The sequence below is a fragment of the Pristis pectinata genome, chromosome 23 (assembly GCF_009764475.1).
Source record: "Pristis pectinata isolate sPriPec2 chromosome 23, sPriPec2.1.pri, whole genome shotgun sequence".
Lineage (NCBI taxonomy): Eukaryota > Metazoa > Chordata > Chondrichthyes > Rhinopristiformes > Pristidae > Pristis > Pristis pectinata.
Window position 1 is genome coordinate 542,966 of NC_067427.1, and position 25,861 is coordinate 568,826.

Sequence of the window (25,861 nt, forward strand, 5' to 3'; positions counted from 1 at the left end):
TGGGAGCATCTTCAAGACAGCGGATCATCAACCTCTTCACAAAAGCAATTAAGGACCAGCAATAAATGCTGGTCTTACCTGCAATGTCTGCTCCTGGGAACAGAACAGCGGAAGAATTCTTCTTCTGGCTCCCACACTGCACTCTTCTTTCCTGCTGCTAGGAGAATCTCGACCACAAACTTACACAACCGTTGCTGTGGATCCACTGTTGGCAGGAAGACAGCCAATGGATGGGTTTAGAATTCTGACAGTATGGGAGGAGGCCATTTGACCCATAGTCTATGCCAGCTCTCTGAGGAGTGATCCAGTCATTCCTAATCCCAGCACCTTGTCCAGCAATAGAGCACTGATTTAGATTTCAAGGCACTATTCTGATTACACTCACTTAACAAAGTGGGCTGCTCCAGCAGAAAGTTACCAGACTGACATTCTACATTATCCCATCTGTAATATATTGTGTGCAGAAACCAAACGTATCAACAGCAGTGGATTCAATTTAAATAACATAAATTTTTGTTTGAATAACGCAGCCAGTCCAGAGGAAAGGTCATTCCCCTCAACCATTAATACTATTTCTCTCTCCATTGACATCACCTGGCCTTCTAATCATTTTTGGTATTAGTATTGGTATTGGTTTATTATTGTCACTTGTACCCAGGTATAGTGAAAAACTTGTCTTACAAACCGATCGTACAGGTCAATTCATTACACAGTGCAGTTACATTGAGTTAGTACAAAGTGCATTGATGTAGTACAGGTAAAAACAATAACAGTACAAAGTGTCACAGCTACAGAGAAAGTGCAGTGCAATAAGGTGCAAGGTCACAATAAGGTAGATCGTGAGGTCATAGTCCATCTTATTATATAAGGGAACCGTTCAATAGTCTTATCACAGTGGGGTAGAAGCTGTCCTTAAGTCTGGTGGTACATGCCCTCAGGCATCTGTATCTTCTACCCGATGGAAGAGGAGAGAAGAGAGAATGACCTGGGTGGGTGGGGTCTTTGATTATGCTGGCTGCTACACCAAGACAGCGAGAGGTAAAGACAGAGTCCAAGGAGGGGAGGCTGGTGTCCGTGATGCGCTTTTTCTGTTTTTATTTCAGTCATGGTTTGAAGGTTATATTGACGTGCCAATTAAAACAATATCCAGACACAGAATCTGGGTAACAAGTCAGAGACTGCATGTTAACATTACAGTCCAGAGAAAATTAGCTTGCAATATACAGCAGTGGATCCAAGTGAAAATTCTTACTAAAAGAAAGCCTTTTAATTAAATTAACGTGAAAGTGAAACCCATCAACAGAAAATCCAATAATAAGCTGAGCAGCTTCTGGGAAGGAACTGGTGTGTAAGGAACTGATACCATAAGACATAGGAGCAGACATAGGAGCAGAATCGAGTTTGCTAACCATCAATCTTGGCTGATTTATTTTTCCCTCTCAACCCCATTCTCCTGCCTTCTCCCCGTAACCTTTGATGCCCTACGCTGTATTTCATCTGCCACTTCTTTGCCCATTCTCCCAACCTGTCCAAGTCCTTCTGCAGACTCCCTGCTTCCTCAACACTACCTGTCCCTCCACCTATATACGAAACAGGAGTGAGATTTATCTTTATAAAACCTGAAGGTGGCTATCTCTTCTGGAAATTCTATAACTTGCCAATTTTTCTTATTATTATTTGACTATGAATTAAGTTAATAATAGCAAATATAGAAGAGCTTGTGAATTGCCCGGTTGGATTTTGATGTCCTCCCTGGCAGATGTGCAGGGTACCTTACAGCCAGCAGAGGGAGCAGCTGGCACACAATCAAATCAAAGTGACCACAATCCCACTGCTGCAAGTTGTATATAGTGGTCTGTCTGTGACTCTTTCCCTCCCCTTATGGTTCTCTACGTCCATCTCAAGGATAGGCTGGCAGCTTTTTATTTTGATTTTCAGCTAACTCTGGGGAAAGCAGTGATGTCAGAAAAAGTTGGATCATTTACAAATTGTAGTTTGGGGCAGATCTTGTGCTGTTGGTATCAGGAGCAATTCTCATTGTCAGACATTGGGCAGTGAGGTTGGTAACATGTGCCTGTAATACTTTTTTAAGGAATTAATTTCACATTTCCACAGGCTCCGTGATTGACTGTGACTGACAGCAATTATTGCAGCACATACACAGGCAGTTATAAACCATTACACAGGGGAGATGGAAGATGCTGGAATCTGGAACAACACGATGGACAGTTGATATTTCGGGCCAAGACCCTTCATCAGTTCCTCCATAGATGCTGCCTGAGCTTCTGAGTTCCTCCAGCATTTTGTGTGCGCTGCTCCAGTTATAAACTGTTGTCTGTTCTATCTATTACCAGTGACTATCTGCGTTGTTGTTTAGTCTCAGGTTGGTGAAATAAAACACCAGACTCTGGGTCTGGAGATGATCCTTGAATAAAGAATGGTCATCAGGGTCACACAACGGAGCCCGAGAACCATCTCTGAGACGGTGAGCAGGTTGGATGGTCCGTGTGAGACAATTCCCCATCATAGCTCACCCAAGGACCCAACAGGGAATATCACTGAAGGCATGGTGGGTGAAATGCATGAATCTAGCAGTTTCTAAGCCCTGTACCAAGTCTGCACTGTTCACATCTAAGGGCAGCACAAACACAATCAGTGATCTGGAATGGAAAAAAAACCCTTAGAAACTGAACATTTCCACCACAGTAAATGGAGAGAAGGTCAGATGTTGGATTTTGATGCAAACCATAGCTCACTTTGTTTTATATACTCCCATCTCCTCCAACCTGCAGTGTTCACTGTCCTGCACACCATGATACATTATGCTTCACAATCATCCATCAACCTGTGGATTCAGAACTGGCTGGCCTACAGAAGGCAAAGAGTGGTTGTTGAAAGATCGTATTCTGAGTGGAGGTCGGTGACCAGTGATGTACCTCAGGGATCTGTACTGGGACCCTTATTATTTGTGATTTTTATAAACGACCTGGATGAAGAAGTGGAGGGGTGGGTTAGTAAGTTTGCGGATGACACGAAGGTTGGGGGTGTTGTGGATAGTTCGGAGGGCTGTCAGAGGTTACAGAGGGACATAGATAGGATGCAGAGTTGGGCTGAGAAGTGGCAGATGGAGTTCAACCCAGATAAGTGTGAAGTGGTTCATTTTGGTAGGTCAAATATGTTGGCAGAATATAGTCTTAATGGTAGGACTCTTGGCAGTATGGAGGATCAGAGGGATCTTGGGGTCCGAGTCCATAGGACGCTCAAAGCGGCTGCGCAGGTTGACTCTGTGGTTAAGAAGGCATATGGTGTATTGTCCTTCATCAATTGGGGAATTGAATTTAGGAGCCGTGATGTATTGTTGCAGCTATATAGGTCCCTGGTCACACCCCACGGAGTATTGTGCTCAGTTCTGGTCGCCTCACTACAGGAAAGATGTGGAAGCCATAGAGAGGGTGCAGAGGAGATTTACAAGGATGCTGCCTGGAATGCGGAGCATGCCTTCTGAAAGCAGATTGAGGGAACTCGGCCTTTTCTCCTTGGAGATACGGAGGATGAGGAGGGACCTGATTGAGGTGTATAAGATGATGAGAGGTATTGATAGGTTAGATAGTCAGAGGCTTTTCCCCAGGGCTGAATTGGTGGCCACAAGAGGACATAGGTTTAAGGTGCTGGGGAGTAGATATAGAGGAGATGTCAGGGGTAAGTTTTTTACTCAGAGAGTGGTGAGTGCATGGAATGGGCTGCCGGAAACGGTGGTGGAGGCGGATACAATAGGGTCTTTCAAGAGACTGTTAGATAGGTACATGGAGCTGAGTAAAACAGAGGGCTATGGGTAAGCCTAGTAATTTCTAGGGTAGGGACATGTTCGGCACAGCTTTGTGGGCCAAAGGGCCTGAATTGTGCTGTAATTGTTCTATGTTCTAACCAATTGTACTTTGTAAAGTAAATTTCCTTGATCTTTGTGTGTTTATCCAGGGAGGAATGTCAGTTTGGGAATGGTCCACTTTACAAATCCCATCATTCAGTGCTAACTATGAAACAGTTTGAACTCAGATGGAACACAGGCTGGAACCAGTGTAAAGGTTGCATTATTCACTGATGAGTAATTACTGCAACTTTAATGGACCTTAATTCAATCCTCAAAAGTTCGCTATACTTAAAACTCAACAGGACCAGCCACAGAAATACATTGGCTACCTACTCAGACCTGAGGCTGGGATCCTGTGCTGACAAGGCCTTTCCACCATCTACGAGGCACAAAATGGGTGTGATGGAACACTTTCCACCTGCCTGGATCAGAGTGCCAATAATTCTCAAGAAGCTTGACACTGTCCAAGACAAAGCAGCCCTCTGATTGGCACCCCATTCACCACCCCAAACACTCCCTCCCTCCACCAATGGCACACCTTGGCTGCAGTGTACTACCATCTACAAATGCACTGCTGTTACTCGCACAGGCTACTCCAACAGCACCTCCCAAACACATCCCACCAAGAAAGACGAGGGCTTCAGGCATAGGGGAACACCACCACCTGCAGGTTCCCCTGCAAGTCACGCACCATCCTGACTTAGAAATGTATCACAATTCCGTCTTTGTCACTGGGTCTAAACCCTGGAACTCCCTCCCCAACAGCACTGTGGGAGCACTTTCACTGCAGGACTGCAACAACTCAAGAAAGCTACTTACCACCAGCTTGTTGAGGGCCATTAGGGATGGGCAGTAAATACTGCCCTGGTCAGTGATGTCCAGATCCCAAAAATGAATATTACAGTATTGAATGAAAATTACTCCCTGGTTGTGTGAATCCTCATCCTGCCAGGACCTGCATTCTGACTGGATGTTGTTTGGAGTTTAAGTGCTCAGCAGAGAGGAGAAAGATTCAGTCCTTTTGCCTAAACTGGACACAAAGGCAGCCCTTGAGACAACAGAACAAGTTGTCAGCTCACAATCATCCCGTGGTGACAATCCACAACAAATGAACCCAAGGAGGTTGACCTGGTCTTCTGTTGCTTTATTGGAAAATGAAAAGCACATACCTCATACAAATACAGTAATGAGGTTAAAAGCAATTTACAAGGCTGTGTAATAAACTGTACAGGCATCACAGGCACAAGCTCATGTTGTACAGAAAGCCATAACAGATCATCAGACTATAAACAAAGCCATGTACAAAAGGATACCAGTGCTGCACAAGAGGGCAATGATAGCTGGGAGCCAATAGCGGAGAACTCACGGCACGACCCAGGCACCAAAACAACGGCCACAATAAATGTCTGGGAAAAATAGAAGCAAGAAGCAGAGAGTAGAGGCTGGAGTAAACTGGCTCCAGTGTCTCAGCTCTGCCACAGTTCATTTGAGGCATTCTTTAATCATTTATCATTTGATAGATTATTTCACAAGAAATAGTTCCAGGACCCACTCCTCTCTTACTCCTCCCCAAACCCCACCACTGGCCACACCCTCCCCTGCCCTCTCTCCCATAATAAGCCATTTGTTGATGAAATGACCGGGTGGACTGGAATTAGCTGAACTAAAGTGGGATGGTGGTGGAGTTGGCAGTGTTCTTGGGATAGGATAGAGGGAGAAAAACCCAGAAATCCAGGGGATCCAATGATCGTTGTTGTAGTGAGACCAGCACTGAGCTTCTCCTGTGGTGTGATAGCCTGTGGCTCTGCAGGGATGGGGAAGGAAGCCACAGAACTCCAGCCAATCAGATCTCCAAGAGGATAAATGCCCCCAGCCCTATCTCAGGATGATCTAAAGTGTTTTGGGCCAAACCTTGACATCGTCTCTCTAAACCATGCCAGCTGGGTAAACATCTGTACCTCAGTCTTACCACGTGACCAGGACTGTTCCACGAGAAGTCAGAGGGCATTTAAAGGGTCCAGTGTCAACAGTCCGAGAGACAGGCTGTGTCCCAGCCTCATAGAAAATAACGAGACAGGTTTCCCACTGTTGCAAACTCAAAGTTTCTTGGTTGCCACAGCAACACCCATTAAACTTTACTCTTGTGCAAAGTAACAGCTACTTTTATGCTGTTGTTGTGTTTGTTTGCATTCTGTATGATGTGTGGAGCCACTGTAAGACGTGTTTGATCAGACCTGCCTGTGAGGGTACAGGAAGGCACAGGGTCAGGCCCAGCAGTGACCTGACACACTGCTGCTTTATAGTGGGACTGGGCGAGGGTCAAGGTTCTGGTGTGTCACAGGCACGGGACATGTGTGTGCACACACCAGCACCCCACAACTGTCCTCACAGCGGTTGAACAACATATGTTACCTGGGTCTGGGGAGAGGGTGGGGAATGGGCACAAACGTCCAGCTTTCTGATCGCATTTACCTGATGGATTGAGCTACTGACTCATACTGTGACCTCTCACCTGGTGGGACAGGTTAACCTTATCCCAATTTAATAAAATACAACGGCACTTTTTCAAATGGCCACCAGGTGTCAGCTGATGTTCACATAAGTATCCAGTGACACACAAAGTGCTGGAGGAACTCAGCGGGTCGGGCAGCGTCTGTGGAGGGAAATGGACAGTTGACGTTTCGGGTCAAGACCCTTCATCAGGACTGGAGAGAAAGGGGGAGAAGCCGGCGTAAAAAGGTGGAGGGAAGGGCTGGAGCTGGCAGGTGATGGGTGGATCCAGGTGAGGGGGAATGACGTCAGAAGCTGCGAGGTGATAGGTGGACTGACAATGGGCTGAAGAAGATGGAATCTGATAGGGGAGGAGGGTGGAGCATGGAATAGAGGGAGGGAGGGGACCCACTGGGAGGAGTGTGCAGGCAGATGGAGAGGGTGGGGAGGAGAAAGAGACAGGGTGATGGGGGCCAGGTGGATCAGGAGGAGAAAAGAAAGGGGGAGAAAGGGACAGAAAGGGAGTGGGTTATCGCAGGTTTGAGAATTTGTGTTCTCGCCGCCAGGTGGAGACTGCCCAGGCAGAACGAGGTTATATATCCAGCCATCCGAGGAAGAGATCGACAGTCAGGGACTGGGTCGGACTGGACTGAGTCAGACAGGACTGGGTTGGACCGGGCTGGACTAGGTCGGGTTGGATTGAAAACTATCTGTCTTCTACTCCTGCAGAAGTGTCCCCAAAGAGCCAACACACTGATGTATGTGCGGAGAATGTTTGTCTGAAACTTCCTCCCACTCTCCTCTATTTACAGCAACTTGTGAATATCAGCCTGACCTTGCCGTGGGACCCAGCACTGGTTGGAATATCACCAGCCAATCTCAGACCAGTCTGCATCTTCTCTCTCTGCTGTATCACTAGTGTGAAGCTCAAGCTGTCAAAGAACACAGCGAGTTTTTCTGATGCTCAGATGACATTTCTTCAGGAAATTAATCTTTAATTCCTGGGCATTCCCAGACTCTCAGTAAATCCCATGGCAATGACAGCTCTCTGATGGACAGCCCACCCTTTGAGAGCCACACCCTGCTCTGACAATGACAGTGGAAACTGCACAGCTGTCGGTAAAGAGCAGCAACTAGTCAGCTCCCAGCAACAGGGCACGGTGGTGGTAGTCGGGAAACTCGCAAGGATTTGCCGCAGTTCTGCCAGAAACCCCCTTCTCCTGGAGCCAATGGGAGTCGGCCTGGAACGTAAATCCTCACACAGGTTAATTGGCAGAATTAGGTTACATCTGGGACTACAGTACTCCTTCAAAAGACAAAGATGTTTAGTTATTATCTCTGGACATATTCTGAAAACTGACATCAAATTGAAAAACCACGAAGAGGATTTTGCTCATACCCAGAGCTGGAATAATCTGTTCATTGCCAACTCTGATCAGCAGACTGCACAGGCCAAGGAAGAGAGATAATGACCCTGCAGACACTAGGTACCTTCCCACCAGCCGTAGGTCTTGGGGCCACAGTGAGGGCACATTATCTTAGCCTTTCAGCAACAATGGCAGTTCCTAAAGTGCGACATTAAATTCAGTTACCAGGAGATCAATGCAGTCCCTATCTTTGGTTTTAAATGCTTCTGCAATTCTTCTTGCTGCTTCTTTGTGTTCCTTTCCTCGAAGTGGCAATCCGTTAACCTCCAAAATCACATGGCCAACTTTCAGCTTTCCGCAGTTATGTGCCGATCCTCCCCTCTGGAAAAATGGCAGAGATCACCACTTGGACAAGACCAGATGTAAAAGATCTGTCTAATCTTAAGGTACCAACTTTGCTCAAGAATTCCCCAAAACTCACTAACCCTGAATTGTGAAGTGTCTGCACAGAACGTTGGCAGTGCTAACAGGTTAAACACATTTGGTGTCCAATTGGAAGCGTTCACTTTGCAGACTGTGAATTTGAGTTGCACAGCAGAATTTTTTGATTTGGCTATGTGAGTTCTGTAAACTTTCTATCAGGCCATATCGCTCACAATAAGATTCAGAACACTCCTGTTCCCTATTGTAGGGAGAAGCCAATCACTTCATTCACTCCTAACCTTTAAGGTAAAAGACCTCAAGGAATGGAATCCTTTCAATACCTGGTATTTGTGTTAAACTTCAAGCACTAGCAGGTTAGGCAGACTGGGTAAAATGGAGACAACAGAGACTGCAGATGCTGGAATCTGGAGCAACATATAATCTGCTGGAGGAACTCAGCGGGATGGGGGGTGGGGGAGTCAACATTTCAAGTTGAGACCCTTCATCTGGACTGAAAGATCTGATAGAAGACAGATGCTATCTGACCTGCTTAGTTCCTCCAGCACCTTGTTTGTTGCTTTAGATACTGGGCAAACCTTTCTCTTGTCTGCCCAACACCGACCTCAGAACCACACCCAGCATGCAGCTCCAAACCCCCAATTAGAGTAACACTTGGCAAGTGCTGTTCAGCACAGAAATGAACAGCATGGACTGAGTTTGGCTCGATGTCCAAACTTCGACCGGCATGGGCTAAAAACTTTGCATCAGTTGGCCAGCAGTCAAGTGCATGACCAGAGAAGGATGATGCTCAATGCACCTTCTATGTAATGGGGTTTATTTGACTGAATGACAGCAACAATGCTTGATTCTTGGAAAAGGCAAGATTGTCCTGTGAGGAAATTGGTCTGTAATGACTGAAGTTTAGAGGAAGGAGAGGCGATCTCACTGAGACCAGCTATTCTCCAGGGATCGATGAGATACTGAGAGGTTGTCTCCTCAGGCTGGAGCCTGGAAGTGGGGGAAGGTCTAGGTGCGGTGAATTGAATGAGCTGTGAGCATCAGCCATCATCTTACTGAACGGTGGAGGGTTTCACAGCCGACATCTGCTTCTAATTCAATTATTTGTTTACAGGACAGAATGTGCACTGTGCCAGTACTTATCCTTCACCCTAGTTGTCTGTGCCTTGCTGGGCAGATCCCAGGTAAGTCCACCAGTACCAATCTAGCAGTCACTTCCAGAATTCTTCAATGTCGTTTGAACCTGTGTCCCTGCCTCAGTAGTCTAAGCTTCTGGACACCAGTTCAGTAACTTAACTCTATGCTTTTGAACCTGGTAGGACTTTTGTAAATCTATTGGTGTGGACCCTACATAATATTATGAATAGTACCCACCTGTATGGTAACGATCCGGGGCAGAGGCTGCCGTGTGTTTGCTCCCCCTTCAATGGCAATGCCCAGGGTGGGTGCACTCTTTGGGACCCTCACTAGGACAGAAGTTGGCTCCAAGAGGCCAGGCTGCATCAGGAGGAAAGAATCCAACAGTTAGTGCATGGGCAGGTTACATTTCAGCTGCTCATTATTCTTCTGCTCTTGGCTATTACCACCTGAGACAAACAGGTATTGCTGAGAACACATTTCATAAATTCCCTCCCCTTCTTTGCTGAAAGTCCTGATTCCTGCTGGGCTCCAGCTAATGTCTGGCACTTGTGGTGGTAGATCACTCAATGGGAGTCTGTGCAACATCTCCAAGAGAACTTCAGGGAGCAGCACCAACCACTATACACAGGCTTTCCACACGTCATTATAACCTTTGCCTCCACCGAGTGGAAGGGTTGTGAACTCGCCTTGAACTCAGCAGCTCACAAAAATTCATTTCCACCTTATGTTTGCTTCAAGGCAAAATCCTCCAAATCCACTGGAAGGTCAAGTGAACCAATGTCAGTGTCTTCTCTCAGGCCCACAGCCCAGCTTCGACACCCTGATTACACTGAGCTGGCTGCACTCGGCGGGCTCAACACCAGACTCCTGAAATAGACTCTCCATTCTTGGTCCAATTTACCAACTCAACATAGATCCCATGTGACTTAATCTTCTGGACCAGCCTACCATGAAGGACTCGTCAAATACTAAAGTCTGTGCAGACAATGTCCACATTAATCAATCACCTTAGTCACTTCCTCACAAAGCACAATCAGGTTTGTAAGACAGGACCTCTCCCACACAAAGCCAAGCTGCCTGTGCCTAATAAGTCTATATTCTTCCAAATGTGAGTAAATCTTAAGAATCTTACATAAGGGAAATCATGTTTGACTGTTAGAGATTGTTGAGGTTTAGATTTAAGAATATTTAAAGAGGAACCAATGGATGGAATGTATTTGCACCTTCAGAAAGCCTTTGACAAGGTGCCGTGCAAGAAATTATTGAACAGATGGGATTGGGGGTGAGACTAAGGATTGGGTAATAGGCAGAAAACACAGAATGGGGATGAACAGGTCACTTTCAGGTTGGGAGGCTGTGACCCATGTGGTGACCGGGCTGTGACCCAGCTGGGGCCCCAGCTGTTCACAATGTGTATCAATGATTTGGATGAGTGTAATATATTGAAGCATAAAAACGATACAAAGCTGAGTATGGTTTGTGAGTAGGATATATCAGGGCTTTAACGAGGATTGAAACAGATGGTGAATGGACAGGGCCATGCAGATGGAATATAGTAGGAACAAATAGAAACAGATTTTCTAAATACTGAGAGGTTGAAAGATGTTGGTGTTCAGAGGGATTTGGGTCTGCTTCATCATGGATTACTAAACATTAAAGTGCAGGTTCAGCAAGAAATTAGGAACACAAACAGTATGTGGGTCCTTATTGCAGGAGTAAGGTGAGGCAGTATCTGGAATACAGTGTAAACGTCTGATCTCCCTACCTAACTAAAAGAGTGCAATAAAGGTTCACCAGACTGAGCTGTCAGGGGATTGTCCTGTGAGGAGAGATTTAGCAGACCAAATCTACAATTTCGAGCTTATAAAAATGAGAGCTGATCTCACTAAAACATAGAAAACTTTTAGGAAGCTTTCTTGGGTAGATGGCAAGTCAATATTTTCCCTGGTTGAGTATCCAGAACCAGGGTCAGTCTCAAAATAAATGCCCTCCCTCCCCTCCCAGATTTGATCATTAACCCATACAAAAGGGCAATTTATTATGGCCAATTAACCAACTAACTTTGATCCTAAGGGACGACCTCTGAAGATAACAATGGAAAACTATTAAAAATAGTCTTTGTTACTGCGAGAGACGTCAACAGGAGAATGAGCTGGAGTGATGGCACTCCCAGAGGTCTGGTCTCACAGAACAATTAACAGGACGAGGCTCCACACTCCCAGTGGGTTAACCCACTGTTCCAACAATACAGCACATCACCAATTAAGTATAATATTTGAATAAACGATTTTCGGAGACATTATACAGAGTTCTAATTTAAAAAGGTGTTTTGGAACTCTCTGGGACTCTGTGAGCAATTCACCTAATGCTGAGTGAAGCGTTGGCTGAGGAATATTTATAAACTTCATCATTTAATCACTTCCAAATGCTCTGAATCACTTTAACTAAGAGAGGCAGGAAATATGAAATTAATTCTAACTGACAATTAGAGACACAAGAAAGTTGTGACATCAGGTTTGACCACATCAGCTTAAAGCTGCACAAATTAAAGCTCGATGTTATGGTCCTAAGGTTTTAGGTCTGTTATTTGCTGAATATGAGATGATTGTTTGGTTTTATGGACACTGACAGGTGCCTCCCTGTGTGTTCCACACAGAGTCATAGACCAACACAGCACGGATACCAGTCCATGTTGACCATGTTGTCCGCCCAGCTCATCCCAATTTCCTGTGTTTTGTTCATATCCCTCTAAACCCCATTCCTCCATGTACCTATTCAAGTGATTCTTAAATGATACTTTTGCACCTGCCTCGACCACTTCCTTTGGCAGCTCGTTCCATGCACTCATCACCCTCTGTGTGGAAAAGTTGCTCCTCAGGTCCCTTTTAAATCTTTCCCCTCTCACCCTAAATCTATGCCCCCTAGTTCTGGACTCCCCTACCCTGGGGAAAAGACTGTTACCGTCCACCTTATCTATGCTTCTCATAATTTTAAAAGCTTCTATAAGGTCGCCCCTCATTCTTCTTTTGATCCAAGGAATGAAGACCTAGTCTGGTCAACCTCTCCCTATAACTCGGACCTTCCAGTCCTGGCAACATCCTTGTAAATCTTCTCTGCGTTCTTTTCAGTTTAACCACGTCTTTTCTATAATAGGGCGACCAAAACTGTACATAGTGCTCCAAGTGCGGCCTCACCCACGATGTATACGACTGCAACAATGTCCCAACTCCTATACTCAGTGCCCTGACTGATGAAGGCCAGCGCGCTAAGTGCCTTTTTCGCCACCCTGTCTACCTGTGACACTTGTGCTGCTAGGTTCCTCTGTTCCATTACACTCCCTCAGTCAGGACACTTGTTCATTGTTTGGCAGTTTGAGCTCCATCAGTCTGAACTCCTAGTCTACAGTGGAAACCCCTTCCTGTTCAATCAGCACCAGTGTCTCAGCTCAGCTAGAAAACATTCATCATGCCTCAGCTCTATTTCTCCACTACAGATACTGTCCGACCTGCTGTGTGTTTCCAGTGTGAAGCTTGCTATTACTATACCAGTTAATTTTGCACATCACTCACTGTGGCAGAAATCTTGCACATCCAGTTATTTTTCTATAACATACTTTGTCTTGTCTCACAATTTAACTGCAAGTTGCATCGATAGTTGGCTAAGCTGAATTTAGATTGCTGAACTGGAGATTTTTCAAACGTCTTTTGATCTCCATGACTTGCATCACACTGGGGGCTTCAAACTCTCACACTGAAGCCACCCTAGGTACGCTGGTGCTGGTAACCACTGACCCCACCACTCTTGTTCAACAGGGTTCCATGTTAAAAATATCAGAGAGTGGATTCAATCCCCCAGTTCACTCAGCCAGCAATACTTAGCAAAGAATGGGGAGCCACGCAAATCAGTTTCAACAACTTCGGGCTTATTTATATTGTCAGAAAGATACGGCACGGAAAGAGGGCCTGCGGCCCAGTGAGTCTGCAGTGACCATCACCCACTCACACTAATCCAACATTAATCCTAATATTGTTCCATAAATTTATTTTCATTGTTAAAATGACTTGTCTGGAGGGTTTTAGATACAAGGAGAGGTTGGACAGGCTGGGACTATTTTCCCTGATGCAAAAGGAGGTTGAGGGGTGACATTGTAGAAGTTTATAAAATTATGAGGGGCACAGATAAGTCATTTTCCATGGGTGGGGAAGTCTAAAACCATAGGTTTAAGGTGAGAGGGGAAGGATTAAGAGGGGATCTGAGGGACAAGTTTTTCACACAGGGTGTACGAAATGAGCTGCCAGAGGAGCTGGAAGAGACAGGTATAGTTACATCATTTAAAAGCCATTTGGACTGAAACATTTAGGACTGAAATGAGAAGAAATTTCTTCACTCAGATGGTGGTGACCCTAAGGAATTCTCTGCTCTGAAGGGTGTGGAGGCTAAATCACTGAATATACTTAAGGGGGAGATAGACACAAGAGGCATCAAGGGGTACGGGAAGAGAGGGGGAATGTGGAACGGACAGAGGATCAGCCATGGTCATATGGAATACGGAGCAGGCGCAATGGCTGAGCGGCCAAGTTCTGCTTCCATTTTTCTGGTTCTGTTTTCCATCATCAAACAGGAATGAATCTTCAGTGCATCACTGCTTCTGTAGAGTAACACAGTCTGTCGATGGACATGGTGTTTAAGCTCCACATTGTTCTCATGGGAGTATTTCCTTTCAAATAATTTTGTGCTTTTCTCTTTCCAATTTTCTCCCATGCTCCTGAGGCTGAGAACATAGCAGGGGTTGTGTGTCTGGAAGCAAAGTTCTCTCTGAGTATCAGCTCCTGTCATTTGGGATACGCTTTGACAGGGAGTGTTGAACCATTGCCATGCACTGTTCTCACAGATAAGGGGCTATAGTGTGACTGAGGGAAGGAATGTGGGCAATTCATTCTTAACCTCAAATTGACGGTTATCTAGTCAATTTACTAAACAAATCCAGAACCTCCCAGTCAGGATAAATCCACTGCTCTATTGAGGAATTAAGTGATTCCTTTTAATCTGTGAAATGCCCCTCTCTATCATATTTGATTGTTTTGAAGAAATGCAGTAGGCAATTTACTTGTAGAAGCACTCACGAACCCCAATGATGCCAATTATTAAAATGATGTGCCATGAAAACATGAGAAAGTAATCAGTGTGAATGTGGAATCCATCTGCTGTTGGCTGAAGGAATCACTGAATGGATCCTCTCAACTCCTCTGAATTAAATGAACACAAGGAAGGACATAGCACAACTTCTTCCAAATGCTTCTGTGACATTATACGTCCAAGCAGCTGCCTGCCCTAGCTCATTTCTCAGTGCTGTATCGACATTTCATCAGCATCAGACTTCGAAATCACCTCAAACATCAGAACACCTAATGCACACATCTGAAATCAGTCTCTGCTTTCTCTGCAGAGCCGTTCATTCACTTAACTGAGTCAATGGCTTTACTAAAGTGGCAATAAGCTGCCACTCTATTACACAGCATGGTATGAAGGCCAACCAATGTCAAAGTATCTAAAGAGTTTGAGAATGAGAGATGATGTAAATACAAATATTTATATCTTTACTGCTCATTTCTCTGCATCAATTTTTAAAAATTAATTTCACGATTCTCCCTGTCAGGAACAAAGCAGCGTCAGACTTTACTTACTGGTTTGGAGAGGCCCTCCGGGCTGTTTCTGTTCCTTGCCACGCCATTGGTGACTTTGCTGCTTGCAGGACCCGGGCTTCCATCTTTGCTGTTGCCTCCCATTTCAGCAAGATCAACTCCACTGTCCTCGCTGAGAGTTTGCCCAGTGTCAGATAATTGGCACAGAGCTGCAGCTGGTGGGAACAGGGGCACGGGTTCTGTTAGTGATAGAAATAAACTCTGCTCAAGTCCTAGGTGCATGGGTAAAAAGCTCTGTGTAGAATGGTGAGTACCAACAGTTGCCTTATTTTCCTATCCCCCTTTGCCTTGCAGTAATTCTTGTTACTGAGAATCTAGAGAACAAACCTGTAAATGGGCTGTGCACTAACTGGAATATCACATCTTGAGGAATAAAGATCGAAAACCAAAACTGATAAAAGGCGAGCAGAAGGTGGGTGTGAATGGTGCCTACCTCGGGAGTGCGGTAACGCTCTGACTTCATTTACATCAGGTTCACTGTTTGCCTGATGCACCTCCACCGTTACAAAGTGCTGATTGGCTGCTGCCAACTGTGGCTCGGACTTGTCCGCTGAAGCAGGAGGCAGAGGAGGTGGTAATGGAGACCCAGAGAGGGATGGCAGTTGGGCTGGAGACTTGACCCTGGGGAAGGGTCCGATGAGATGCTGGGTGACGTGAGCAAGTTGTGGCAGCACCTCATTCCCTGGGATTGGTGCTTTCAAGTTTTTAGGGTGGATCGTACAAGCTGACTCATCCAATGAAACGATAGATGAGGCAAGAGATGAACGGTCACTTGTGGTATCACTATCAATGTTTGTGGTGGTTAGTGAAGGACTCTGAGGAGCTATGAAGAAAAGGCCAGAATGTGACGACTCTGATGAGCTCCATTTTGCTGTGTCTCTGATTGTCTGTTGTTGTGAAAAGGCTGGGTTGGGAGACTCTGGTGGAGGAGGCTTCAAGTCAGATGAATTTTCTGTAAATAACTGCACATTGTCCTAAAAAGCAAACACAAACAGTTACAAAGCTCCTCCTCTCTGTCGGGACTCTAACTAAAATTGCAATGGGGCAAGTTACGCTTGGCACTACTCACAGAGCAGAACACCTCATTCTAACTCCAGAGGCACCCTGGAACTGATTAAACTTACTTAAAAGAGAGAAATCTTCCAGAGCTATTTTTAATTAGCAAAAAACAAACGGCTGGAGGAAATCAGCGGGTCAGGCAGCACCTGTGGAGGCAAAGGGATGCTGTATGTTTCGGGTCCAGACCCTACATCAGGTCTCTGTCCCTATTTTTGTTTGTTCTCAGAGGTGAACACTGCTGGCAGGCCAGGATTTATAGCCGATACTTGAATGCCTTTGAATCACGTGGCTTGCTGTATCAGTTGAGAGTCAACGACATATTTTTGGATTGGAGTGATGTAAAGGGCAGACTGGGCAAGGATGGCAGAGCATTAGTGAACCAGATGGGTTTTTACAACAATCATGTTTCGTGGTAGCAGTACGTAGTCCCTTTATATATCTGTGTAAATCCCCTGTGTGCCACTGAGCTTCTCCACAATATGGGCCACAGCTGAAGCCTCCTCACTGTGCCTCCCTGCTCAGTGCAGCACTTGTGCCAATTCCATTTTTTAGGATCACCATAAACTGAAGAAAAAGAATAAAGGGTAATGTCTGAAGGGTTCAATTCGTGCTGCTCACCCTGCTGTATGCTCTAGTGCCTGTGAGGCAGCTGATACTGAAGAGGGAATTAACCTCTGTCCTTGCTTTCTCTTTATCTCTTGGTTTACAGCTAGCACTCAAATTTGGATAATGAACTTCTCTTGTACAAATAAAAAACACACAACTTCTCAGAATTTGTGGAATCGTTATAGAACTTTATACTTAAAAACAGAGTACAGAAGCCAAATACCGCTGGGAGAGATTTGATTAAATAGGAAAGCTTATTCTGAAGCTGAGTGGGTGATTTGCTAATGGGATAATATTTCACAGCATTCAATATTCTCTGCTGGTGCTGAATTAGTTTTCACACTTCCATCGAGCTGACAGCAATAAAGATACAATAATGACAAATGTATTTTCTATACTTGTAAGAGCAAACATCAAATCACATTAGAAAGAGGAAAGGCAGGTGACAGTGCAGCACGAGTAAAACACTCACCAGAGAGATATCGGGCAAACTTCCGGGATCTCCTTGCAGCTGGTCGTTGGTCACCATGAGATCCGTGTCATTCTGCGTGTGAGAACACATAATTCACTGATCCATTTTTGCTCTCCATTCAACAGTCTTTTGGGCTTGGTGCCTCAGCTCTCTGCAGGTCATTCTAACTCTATGTGGAGGTGTGAAACGGGGAATGCTGAATGCACTGTCCATTGTAAACCTTGGGGACCCCAGTCCATCAAAGGCAATGGAATGGAGTCTCAGCCAGGTTGTGTACTGGGCACCTGAGTCTATATTTACTCCTTCAGCCAGAGGTAAAGTTAACCCCAGTGAGTGTTAATGACTGATGAGTGGAAGGTTAATATCTGCACTGTAGCACACAATCTTCTGTAACCAGAATTATGTTCCCCACACTGTCAATAACCCAGCTGGAAATTCAAGAGACTGCTTGATGAAGGCAGGGCTGCAGATGTTGTCTATATGGACTTCAGTAAGCCATTTGACAAGGTCCTGCATGGAAGGCTGGTTAAGGAATATGGGATCCAAGGCGAATTGGATCCAAAATTGACTTGGTGATAGGAGGCAGAGGTGGTGATTGGTGAATGCAACTGGTGATGAGATTTAATATTAGTTTAGATGGAAAGTACATCCTAAGATAAAACCAGAAAATGCTGGAAAAACTCAGCAGGCCAGCAGTGTCCATGAAGAGAGAAACTGTAGGAGAGGCTGGGTTTGTTTTCTGTGCACTGGAGGAGACTGAGGGGACCTGACAGAGGTACATAAAATTATGAGGGGCAGGGATAGGGTAGACAGAGGTACCTTTTTGCCCATAGCACAGGTTTAAAGTGAGTCACTAGAGGATTAGAGGGGATCTAAAGAAAGATTTTTCACCCAGAGGGTGGTTGGAATTTGGAATGCACTGCCTGAGGTGGTGGTGGAGGCAGAGACTCTCACAAGAACAAAAGAAATAAGAGCAGGAGGAGGCCATTTGGCCTGTCGAGTCTGCTCTGCCATTCAATGAGATCATGGCTGATCTGGACTCAGATCCACTTACCTGCCTTTTCCCCAAAACCCTTAGTGTCTGGATGAACACTCGAAGCACCAAGGCATAAAAGGCTACGGACCATGTGCTATTGAAAGGGATTAGTATGAATGGGTACTTGATGGTCAGCATGGACATGGTGGGCTGAAGGGCCTGTGTTTGTGCTGTCGGACTCTGTGACTCCAGTGTTTCATGCTGCTCTTCCCCTGACATGCTCCAGAGGGCAGCCTCTCCACTATGGACGACAGAGGCTAATTCAACGACTAGTCATCTGTCCTCTGATGGCATTTCCTCGACTGATGGCTTCACCATGCACTCCTGCCGTTCATCCACACACAGCCTGTAGCATCTTCGGGAAGACGCGTGGCTATTAACCTGGTGCCTGGCTCTCTGACTCATCGGTCACAGATAACTTTGTTGATTCTGGATTTTCACATACAGATAAGCACACAGCCTGGCAGCAAACATGGAAGCATTTAGCCTCTTGAACCTGCTCTCCATTCAATTACCTCGTCTCCAGTCTGCAGCTCAATGTCACTGATTGCTGTGCTTCGAAGATTTACAAAGGACAGAGTGGAGTGTGAAGTGACTCAAGGTTGCCTTGACCTTTGTAATTGACCAAAGCACTCAGATCAATTCAAGTTCTTACAACAAACACAAATACCTAACATGTGACTGTCCTGGTCTGATTTCATGCGGTCAGTACACAGTCACTGAATCGATCAAGCTATGAATTCTGTAGCTGGTTGATTGCCCCCAAGGCTGGTGTAATGATTCAGGGGTCATTTAATTAATTCATTAATTCACAGCTGACCTTTTGCCAACCAAAGCTGCATGAGATACATTTATGTCACATTTATTTAATTCACTAAATCTCCCAACATTCCTGAGCCCTGCTGAACATAGAGGATAGGTTTCTTTATTTAATCTCCCAAAGTCAGACTGACTTTACTCTGACCTCATTTATCGACCACATTTTGATGTAAGCCTTTGTGGTTGGAGGGTAATTGTACATTTCATAGGGCACTGGTCCTATATCGCTGCAAACTTGTTTGATTCACTGATCCACAAGTTACACACTCATTTGCCAAATTCTTCAGGTTAGACTGTGGAATCAAGTATCTTAGGTTAGAACTTCAGAAGAGCTTGGTGTTAGCTGCACTGAAGTCACAGCTTGACAGACTCTGCCTTGATGAGTTCAGATTGTTTCCTTTTGCCAGCAATCCTTTTGGGGCTGTGGGTAGAGCTCAGCACCAGGGCTTCTGGGGTCGGTAGATAGCAAGTGGAGTTCCTGGTGTATTTCACGAACATCCATAGATGAAAGGCGATGGATCAGAATTGCCCATCATTCCCTTTATTCCATGGTCCACTGCCCTCCCCTACTGGATTCCTTCTTCTTCAGCCCTTTGCCTCTTCTACCCATCACCTCTCTTATATCTTCTTATACCTTCCCCCTCTCACCTGAACTCACCTATCGCTTGACAGTCTGTGCTCCTCCCCCTCCCCCGACTTTCTTATTCTGGCTTCTGCCCTCTTCCTTTCCAGTCCTGATGAAGAGCTTCGACCTGAAACATTGACTGTTTATTTCCCTCCATAGATGCTGCCTGACCTGCTGAGTTCCTACTGCAGTGGGTGTGTGTTGCTCACAATGTCTTCTCCCCACCAGTTTGTGATGGATGTCCGTAGATTTGACTTTTGCCCGAAACCCCGGCTCCCCACTCTCTCAGATGTGCTTTCTCCCACCCTGGGGATCTCAGCTCTTTCGGGACTAGCTGCCTCTGAATCTGTAGTGATGTTCAAAGCCTGGCAGTGGTTTTATTTGTGATTATCTGTTTCAATGACAGATGCATGGGCGATTAGTGTGACAAATTAAACTGTGGGGTTAAAATCTCGTTAATGTGCAATTCTGAATCTGCTCCATGAATGTGTTCTACTGCTTGGCATACTTTACATTTACATTCAAACTGATAACTGCTCTAAGCAGTCAGACCAACAGTGCAGTTCCTCTGTAGGTTTCGTAGGGTTGGCTCACTGCTGGCCAGCACTCCAACCAGTCAGGCACAACACTAGAAATCTGAGCACAATCGACTGTGCAGAGCAACAGCAGTCTTACAAACAAATGTTTTTAGACTGGTCAATCATAGAACTTTAATGAAGAGAAGGCCATTCAGGCCCATTGTGTCTGTGCTAGCTCTTTGGCAGTGTTATTCATTTTACTCACACCCCTGCCCTTTCTCCACAGCCCTGCAAGTTTCTCCCCTGCAAGTTTCTGTCCAGTTCCCTTTGAATCTGCTTCCACCGTCATTTCCTTCAGCACACATCAGATCACAGTCTATTTCAGTAAAACAATCCTCATCTTCCACCTGATACTGCTGTCAATTAACATAAAATGTTATCAGCTCATCGTCTACCTTGCCAGTGCAGTTAATTCTTTTATCAGAATGACTCTGTGGAGAGACTGGAGAGTTTGGGAATGTTTTCCCGAGAGCAGAGAAGGCTGATAGAGGGGTTCAGAATTGGGGAGGTTTGCACAGGATAAAAAAGAATCCATTTCCTGTGGCAGGAGCGTCAGTGAGCAAAGTTCACTGTTCTCACACAGTCTAGTCAGCTCTCCAGAACCTGAAGGCAGGTGTGTCGTTCAACTGTGTGCTAAACCGATGCTCTGACCATCTGTGCCTTTGGCTAAGGGGTAGGTTAATAATGCCAAGGAGGAACATGGGCATTTTCCAGCATTCTGGCTACTCAATCACATCGGGAGGAAGTTTGGGATACTGGTGTGAAGGAAGACTGCAAATTTCCATAGGTTCCCAAACATCTGGATACTGAAGCTGCCAGGTTAGACCCAGTCAGTGCCTCCGGCAACAACTGTGTAGTACAGCAAAACTCCGATAATCTGGCCTTCAGGACTTTGGTGGTGCCGGATGGGCAGATTTTCTGGACTATTGGATGGTATTCAATTAATACTACAACACACTTTTAGTTCACTTTTTTAAAGATGTAACACAGTGAACCTGATGCATTTAAATAGATGTGGGGAATGGAGCACCACTGAGGACTGTGGCAAACAGGGTCCTAATAAATTTAAAGGGAGCACAGGAAACACCACCCAGTGAGCCAGATGACAAACCACAAGGATTTCTGGACTGCCAGTTATAGAACAGTACACGATCAGGCCCTTCGGCCCACCATGTCTGTGCCAACCATAATGCCAATATAATCCCATCTGCCTGCACATGATCCATATCTGTCCATTCCCTACCTGTTCATGTGTCTTTCTAAAAGGCTCTTAAATGTTGCTGTCGTATTTGCTTCCACCACCTCCCCTGGGAATGCATTTCAGGCACCTACCACTCTCTGTGTAAAATATTTGCCATGTAAATCTCTTTAAACTTTCCCTCTTTCACCTTAAACCTATGCCCTCTAATATTTGACATTTCCATCCTGGGAAAAATATTGTGACTATCTACCCCATCTTTGCCAGTCACTAGAGATGCAATAAAAAGCAAACTGCTGGAAGGACTCATCTGGTGAAGGGTCTCAACCCGAAATGTTGCCCGCCCGATTCCCTCCACAGATGCTGCCTGACCCACAGAGTTCCTCCAGCAGTTTTTTTTTGCTCCAGATTCCAGCATCTGCAGTCTCTTGTGTCTCTACTAGAGATGCAGTGACTGACATCTCAACAATAAATATTGTACTTCTATATATTAATTGGAAATGTTAAGTCAATGGGAACAAGATAAAGGAGATCAATAGAACTTATGAAGTGAGATTTAGGGTTAGGAGTCGTCCTCTTCACCTTTGGCAACCAAAATCAATAAAAGCTGGGCAGTTTCTACGTGGCAGTCAAATTGTGTACAGTCAAGTAAACTATCACTGTCATCAGAAGTACAGAATACAAGGCAGGTTTATTGGATGGAGCAAGGGGTAAGGCCATGGTTATTCAGCAGGAGACTGAATAACCACTTCATTACACGCTGAGTATTACCCACCATTAAAAAAAATGCTATTTTAGCAGTTTCATGGAAAGTTTTCTGAACCCTGAATCCTTTAACATTGCTGGCACACTTCCAGGTGTGGTGGCAGTCGGCACTGGGCACATTCCCCACTTCCATTCTGTACTACTTTTCATCTCCCAACCCCACTCACACATCCATCCTCCCCCTGCTGCAGACAGGAATTATGCAAATACCTGAAATCCTTTTCAAGTACGGTGCCCTTGTGCAGAAAACTCTTTCCAGTCACAAAATAGAATACAAGGTTAATGGCAGGATTCTTAGCAGTGTGGAGGAACAGCGGGATCTTGGGGTCCATGTCCATAGATCCCTCAAGGTTGCCACGCAGGTCGATAGGGTTGTTAAGAAGACGTATGGAGTGTTGGCCTTCATTAGTCAGGGTATTGAGTTCAAGAGCTGCGAGGTGATGTTGCAGCTCTATAGAACACTGGTTAGACCACACTTGGAGTATTGTGTTCAGTTCTGGTCGCCTCATTATAGGAAGGATGTGGAAGCTTTGGAGAGGGTGCAGAGGAGATTTACCAGGATGCTGCCTGGATTGGAGAGCATGTCTTATGAGGATAAGTTGAGTGAGCTAGGGCTTTTCTCTTTGGAGAGAAGGAGGATGAGAGGTGACTTGATAGAGGTGTACAAGACGATAAGAGGCATAGATTGAGTGGACAGTCAGAAACTTTTTCCCAGGGTGACAAAGGCTAACATGAGGGGACATAATTTTAAGGTGATTGGAGGAAGATATAAGGAGGATGTCAGGGGTAAGTTTTTTTTACACAGAGAGTGGTTGGTGCATGGAACGCACTGCCTGCAGAGGTTGTGGAGGCAGATATATAAGGAACATTTAAGAGAATCTTAGATAGACACATTAATGATAGAGAAATGGGGGGGAGGGGCTATGTGAGAGGGAAGGGTTAGATAGATCTTAGAGCAGGTTAAAATGTTGGCACAACATTGTGGGCCAAAGGGCCTGTACTATGCTGTAGTGTTCTATGTTCTATAAAAAGTTTGTTTCCACTTCTGGGCATCTGGTTGACAGAAGACAAATGATTATAAGAGGCAAAGGAAAGTGAACAGCAAAGGACATCAGGTGGGGAAAAACTGCACGTGAATTACTCCAGGCATTACTGCCACGAGCATTAGAAAGTGTGCAACTGATGCAATCTGCAAATGTGCACTATATTCAGTAATTACCATTTCTGAACCTATCACACAGATGCAAATTATTCTGAGTGAATGTAACCAGCATAGCATTAAAACTGAAAACAGGATGCAGGAGACAGAACCATTGCATCAGGTTGTAATGCAGAAACAGCCACAGCATCAGAACTAATGGATTTCTCATCTGGTGCATCCTTTCAGGGAATGAGCATGTCCAATGGGCTAGGAGGTCCAAAGAGTACAGTTAAGTGCCTGAGTTTGTTAAAACTCATGCCTTAGGAATGACATACCTAGCATTAAAGTGCAGAGGATTCCTGAAACGATGGCATGACTAAAATCATTAGGCAGTACCACACAGAGCCAAACTGTTCACTGCTGAAAGACCAGTGAGGTCAACTTCTGCAGCCAACGTTGCCTTTGTAAAGAATCTTTTTTGTTAAGCCGCATGGTGTGTTTGTAATCAGGTGCTTTTTAAATAGTAATGAAACATTCCGGGTCAGAATAAAGTAAAACAAGAACCAAAAAAGGAACATGCAGAATTCACACAACACACAAGGCAAACAGCAAGCAGAGCCCATCAAAGCGAGCACACATTGCTGAAACATGGCCATGGGAATCAGCAGCACACTACAGCAGCAGACATACTGAGTCCCATTCACTCTGGAAACCACAGCAGTCAGATCACACAGGGGAAAGCTGTACCTCCATAAGATCTATTAACCATAACAGGCGTTCCTGCAAAAATTAGATATCAAGGGCAGTGAAGAAATAAAAACATTAGCTCAGAGACATAAGCGACGACCAAAGTTCACAGTACTGCTGCAAGACCCTGGCATTGAAGGGCGATCAAAAACCAGAGGGTGATGCAGCAGAGATATGTTCAATGGGGGTGGGTGGAATTAACACCGATCTATTCCCCACCCTGAGGAGGAGATAGGTAAGTGTAAATCTCCACTTATCACAAGCGGCCCATTTGTTGTTACATTTTCCTTAGTGTTAAAAGAAAACATTAAGGCACCACTCTTTTTTGGGGCGTCAATCTTTCCAGCCATAGAAATAAAAATTGCAATAACCCATCAGATCTGTTGGTTGTCCTCCTCCTGCCCTCCGACCCCTGCCAGGTTGTACACTCTGGCCTTCAGCCAATCCCAGCTGTCGCTGTTGTGTAAAAGATAACTGGGGATGAAAGGGTTAACAACAGGCACCATAAGGGTTAATGGCATGTAGCTGGTCTCCTGATAGTTGGCTATTCTTCCCATGGTAAGGAATTACCTCAGCCATGGGGTGACTATAGTTATGCCTGGATTTGAGGCCAGGTGTGGGTAAAAAAGAAATAGTTGTTTTAGACATATCTTGTTCTGCTGAAGCTTGCTGTAAGCAATTGCCGTAGTAAGTGTGACTTCCCGCCAAGCTTTCCCACAAAGTGGGTATAAAGGAACACAGTAACCAGTGCATCTTTGAGTGGGATCAGAACAGAGCTTGGGTTACACTGTTTACTCTTTCTCTGTATCCCCCACTTCCCCTAGCGTTAAACTAATAAAGCATTAATCATAAGTTCTTTGGTTCTGCTGTTGTCTGATTTATTACAGAGCGCAGGTCGACTTTTACCGTTGAGATGCTCAACCGAGCAGGAATCATGCACGGCCCAACTGGTCACTGCACCCAATATTCCAGCACAGTGGGGGAGTGGATGTGGGGGGGGGGGGGGGTTGAATGGGTGTGTGTGTGGGGGGGACTGGGTGTGTGTGGGGGGAGTGGGTATGTGTGGGGGGGATTGGATGTGTGGGGGGAGTGGGTGTGGGGGGGAGGTGGATGTGTAGGGGTGAGTGGGTGTGGGGGGATGTGGGTGTGTGTGTGGGGTGAATGGGTGTGGGGGGAGTGGGCATGTGGGCAGAGGGAGGGTGTGTGGGTGGGGGCAGAGGGAGGTGTGTGGGTGTTGGCAGAGGGAGGGTGTGTGGGTGTTGGCAGAGGGAGGGTGTGTGTGTGGGAGCAGAGGGAGGGTGTGTGTGGGTGTTGGCAGAGGGAGGGTGTGTGTGTGTGGGAGCAGAGGGAGGGTGTGTGTGGGTGGGGGCAGAGGGAGGGTGTGTACAGTGGGGGGTTGACCACCCCTTCACTGCCCTCTGCAGTGTTATTTCCATGCTAAGTGGGACAAGGTGAAGTTGGCTCTAGGTTTACGAACAACTTGGATCCCAATACACAGTTCCACAGTGCACGTTCTAACTTTCTGTGAAGCAAAATGTTCACAGATTCATAAAATATTACCCAGATGGTTATTGGATGTAAGGATGGAAAGGAGCTAAAGCACTGATAAGTGAAAGAGACAAGACCTCCAGTGTTGATAAGGACAAACCCAGAATGCCATGAGTGACCAGTGGGATCGGTGAAGATGGGATGGAGCTTGGGTCCAGCAAGCTTCCGGTTTGTGCATCCTCAAGTCATCCAATGCAGATTGGTGGATTTCATTTGTTTTTTAAGGCAAATTCCAAACACTATTTTCCATTGTGCAAAT

At 45.5% G+C, this 25,861-nt stretch overlaps 1 protein-coding gene across 3 annotated transcripts in view; it reads right to left on the reverse strand.

Moving 5' to 3' along the window:
* Window positions 1-5,016: 5,016 nt before the first annotated feature.
* whrna (whirlin a) overlaps window positions 5,017-25,861 on the reverse strand; it is a 121,247-nt gene continuing 100,402 nt past the window's right edge. For 2 of the 3 annotated variants that reach the window (XM_052037393.1, XM_052037392.1), the window contains 5 exons: window positions 17,146-17,217; window positions 15,442-15,982; window positions 14,991-15,163; window positions 9,541-9,663; window positions 5,017-8,106 (listed from right to left, as the gene is read on the reverse strand). In XM_052037393.1, coding sequence (XP_051893353.1) covers window positions 7,924-8,106; window positions 9,541-9,663; window positions 14,991-15,163; window positions 15,442-15,982; window positions 17,146-17,217 — 1,092 coding nt within the window. In that variant the 3' untranslated portion in view covers window positions 5,017-7,923. Of the gene's footprint in view, window positions 8,107-9,540; window positions 9,664-14,990; window positions 15,188-15,441; window positions 15,983-17,145; window positions 17,218-25,861 lie in introns of all 3 variants that reach the window. The other variant, XM_052037391.1, reaches the window with a different exon arrangement.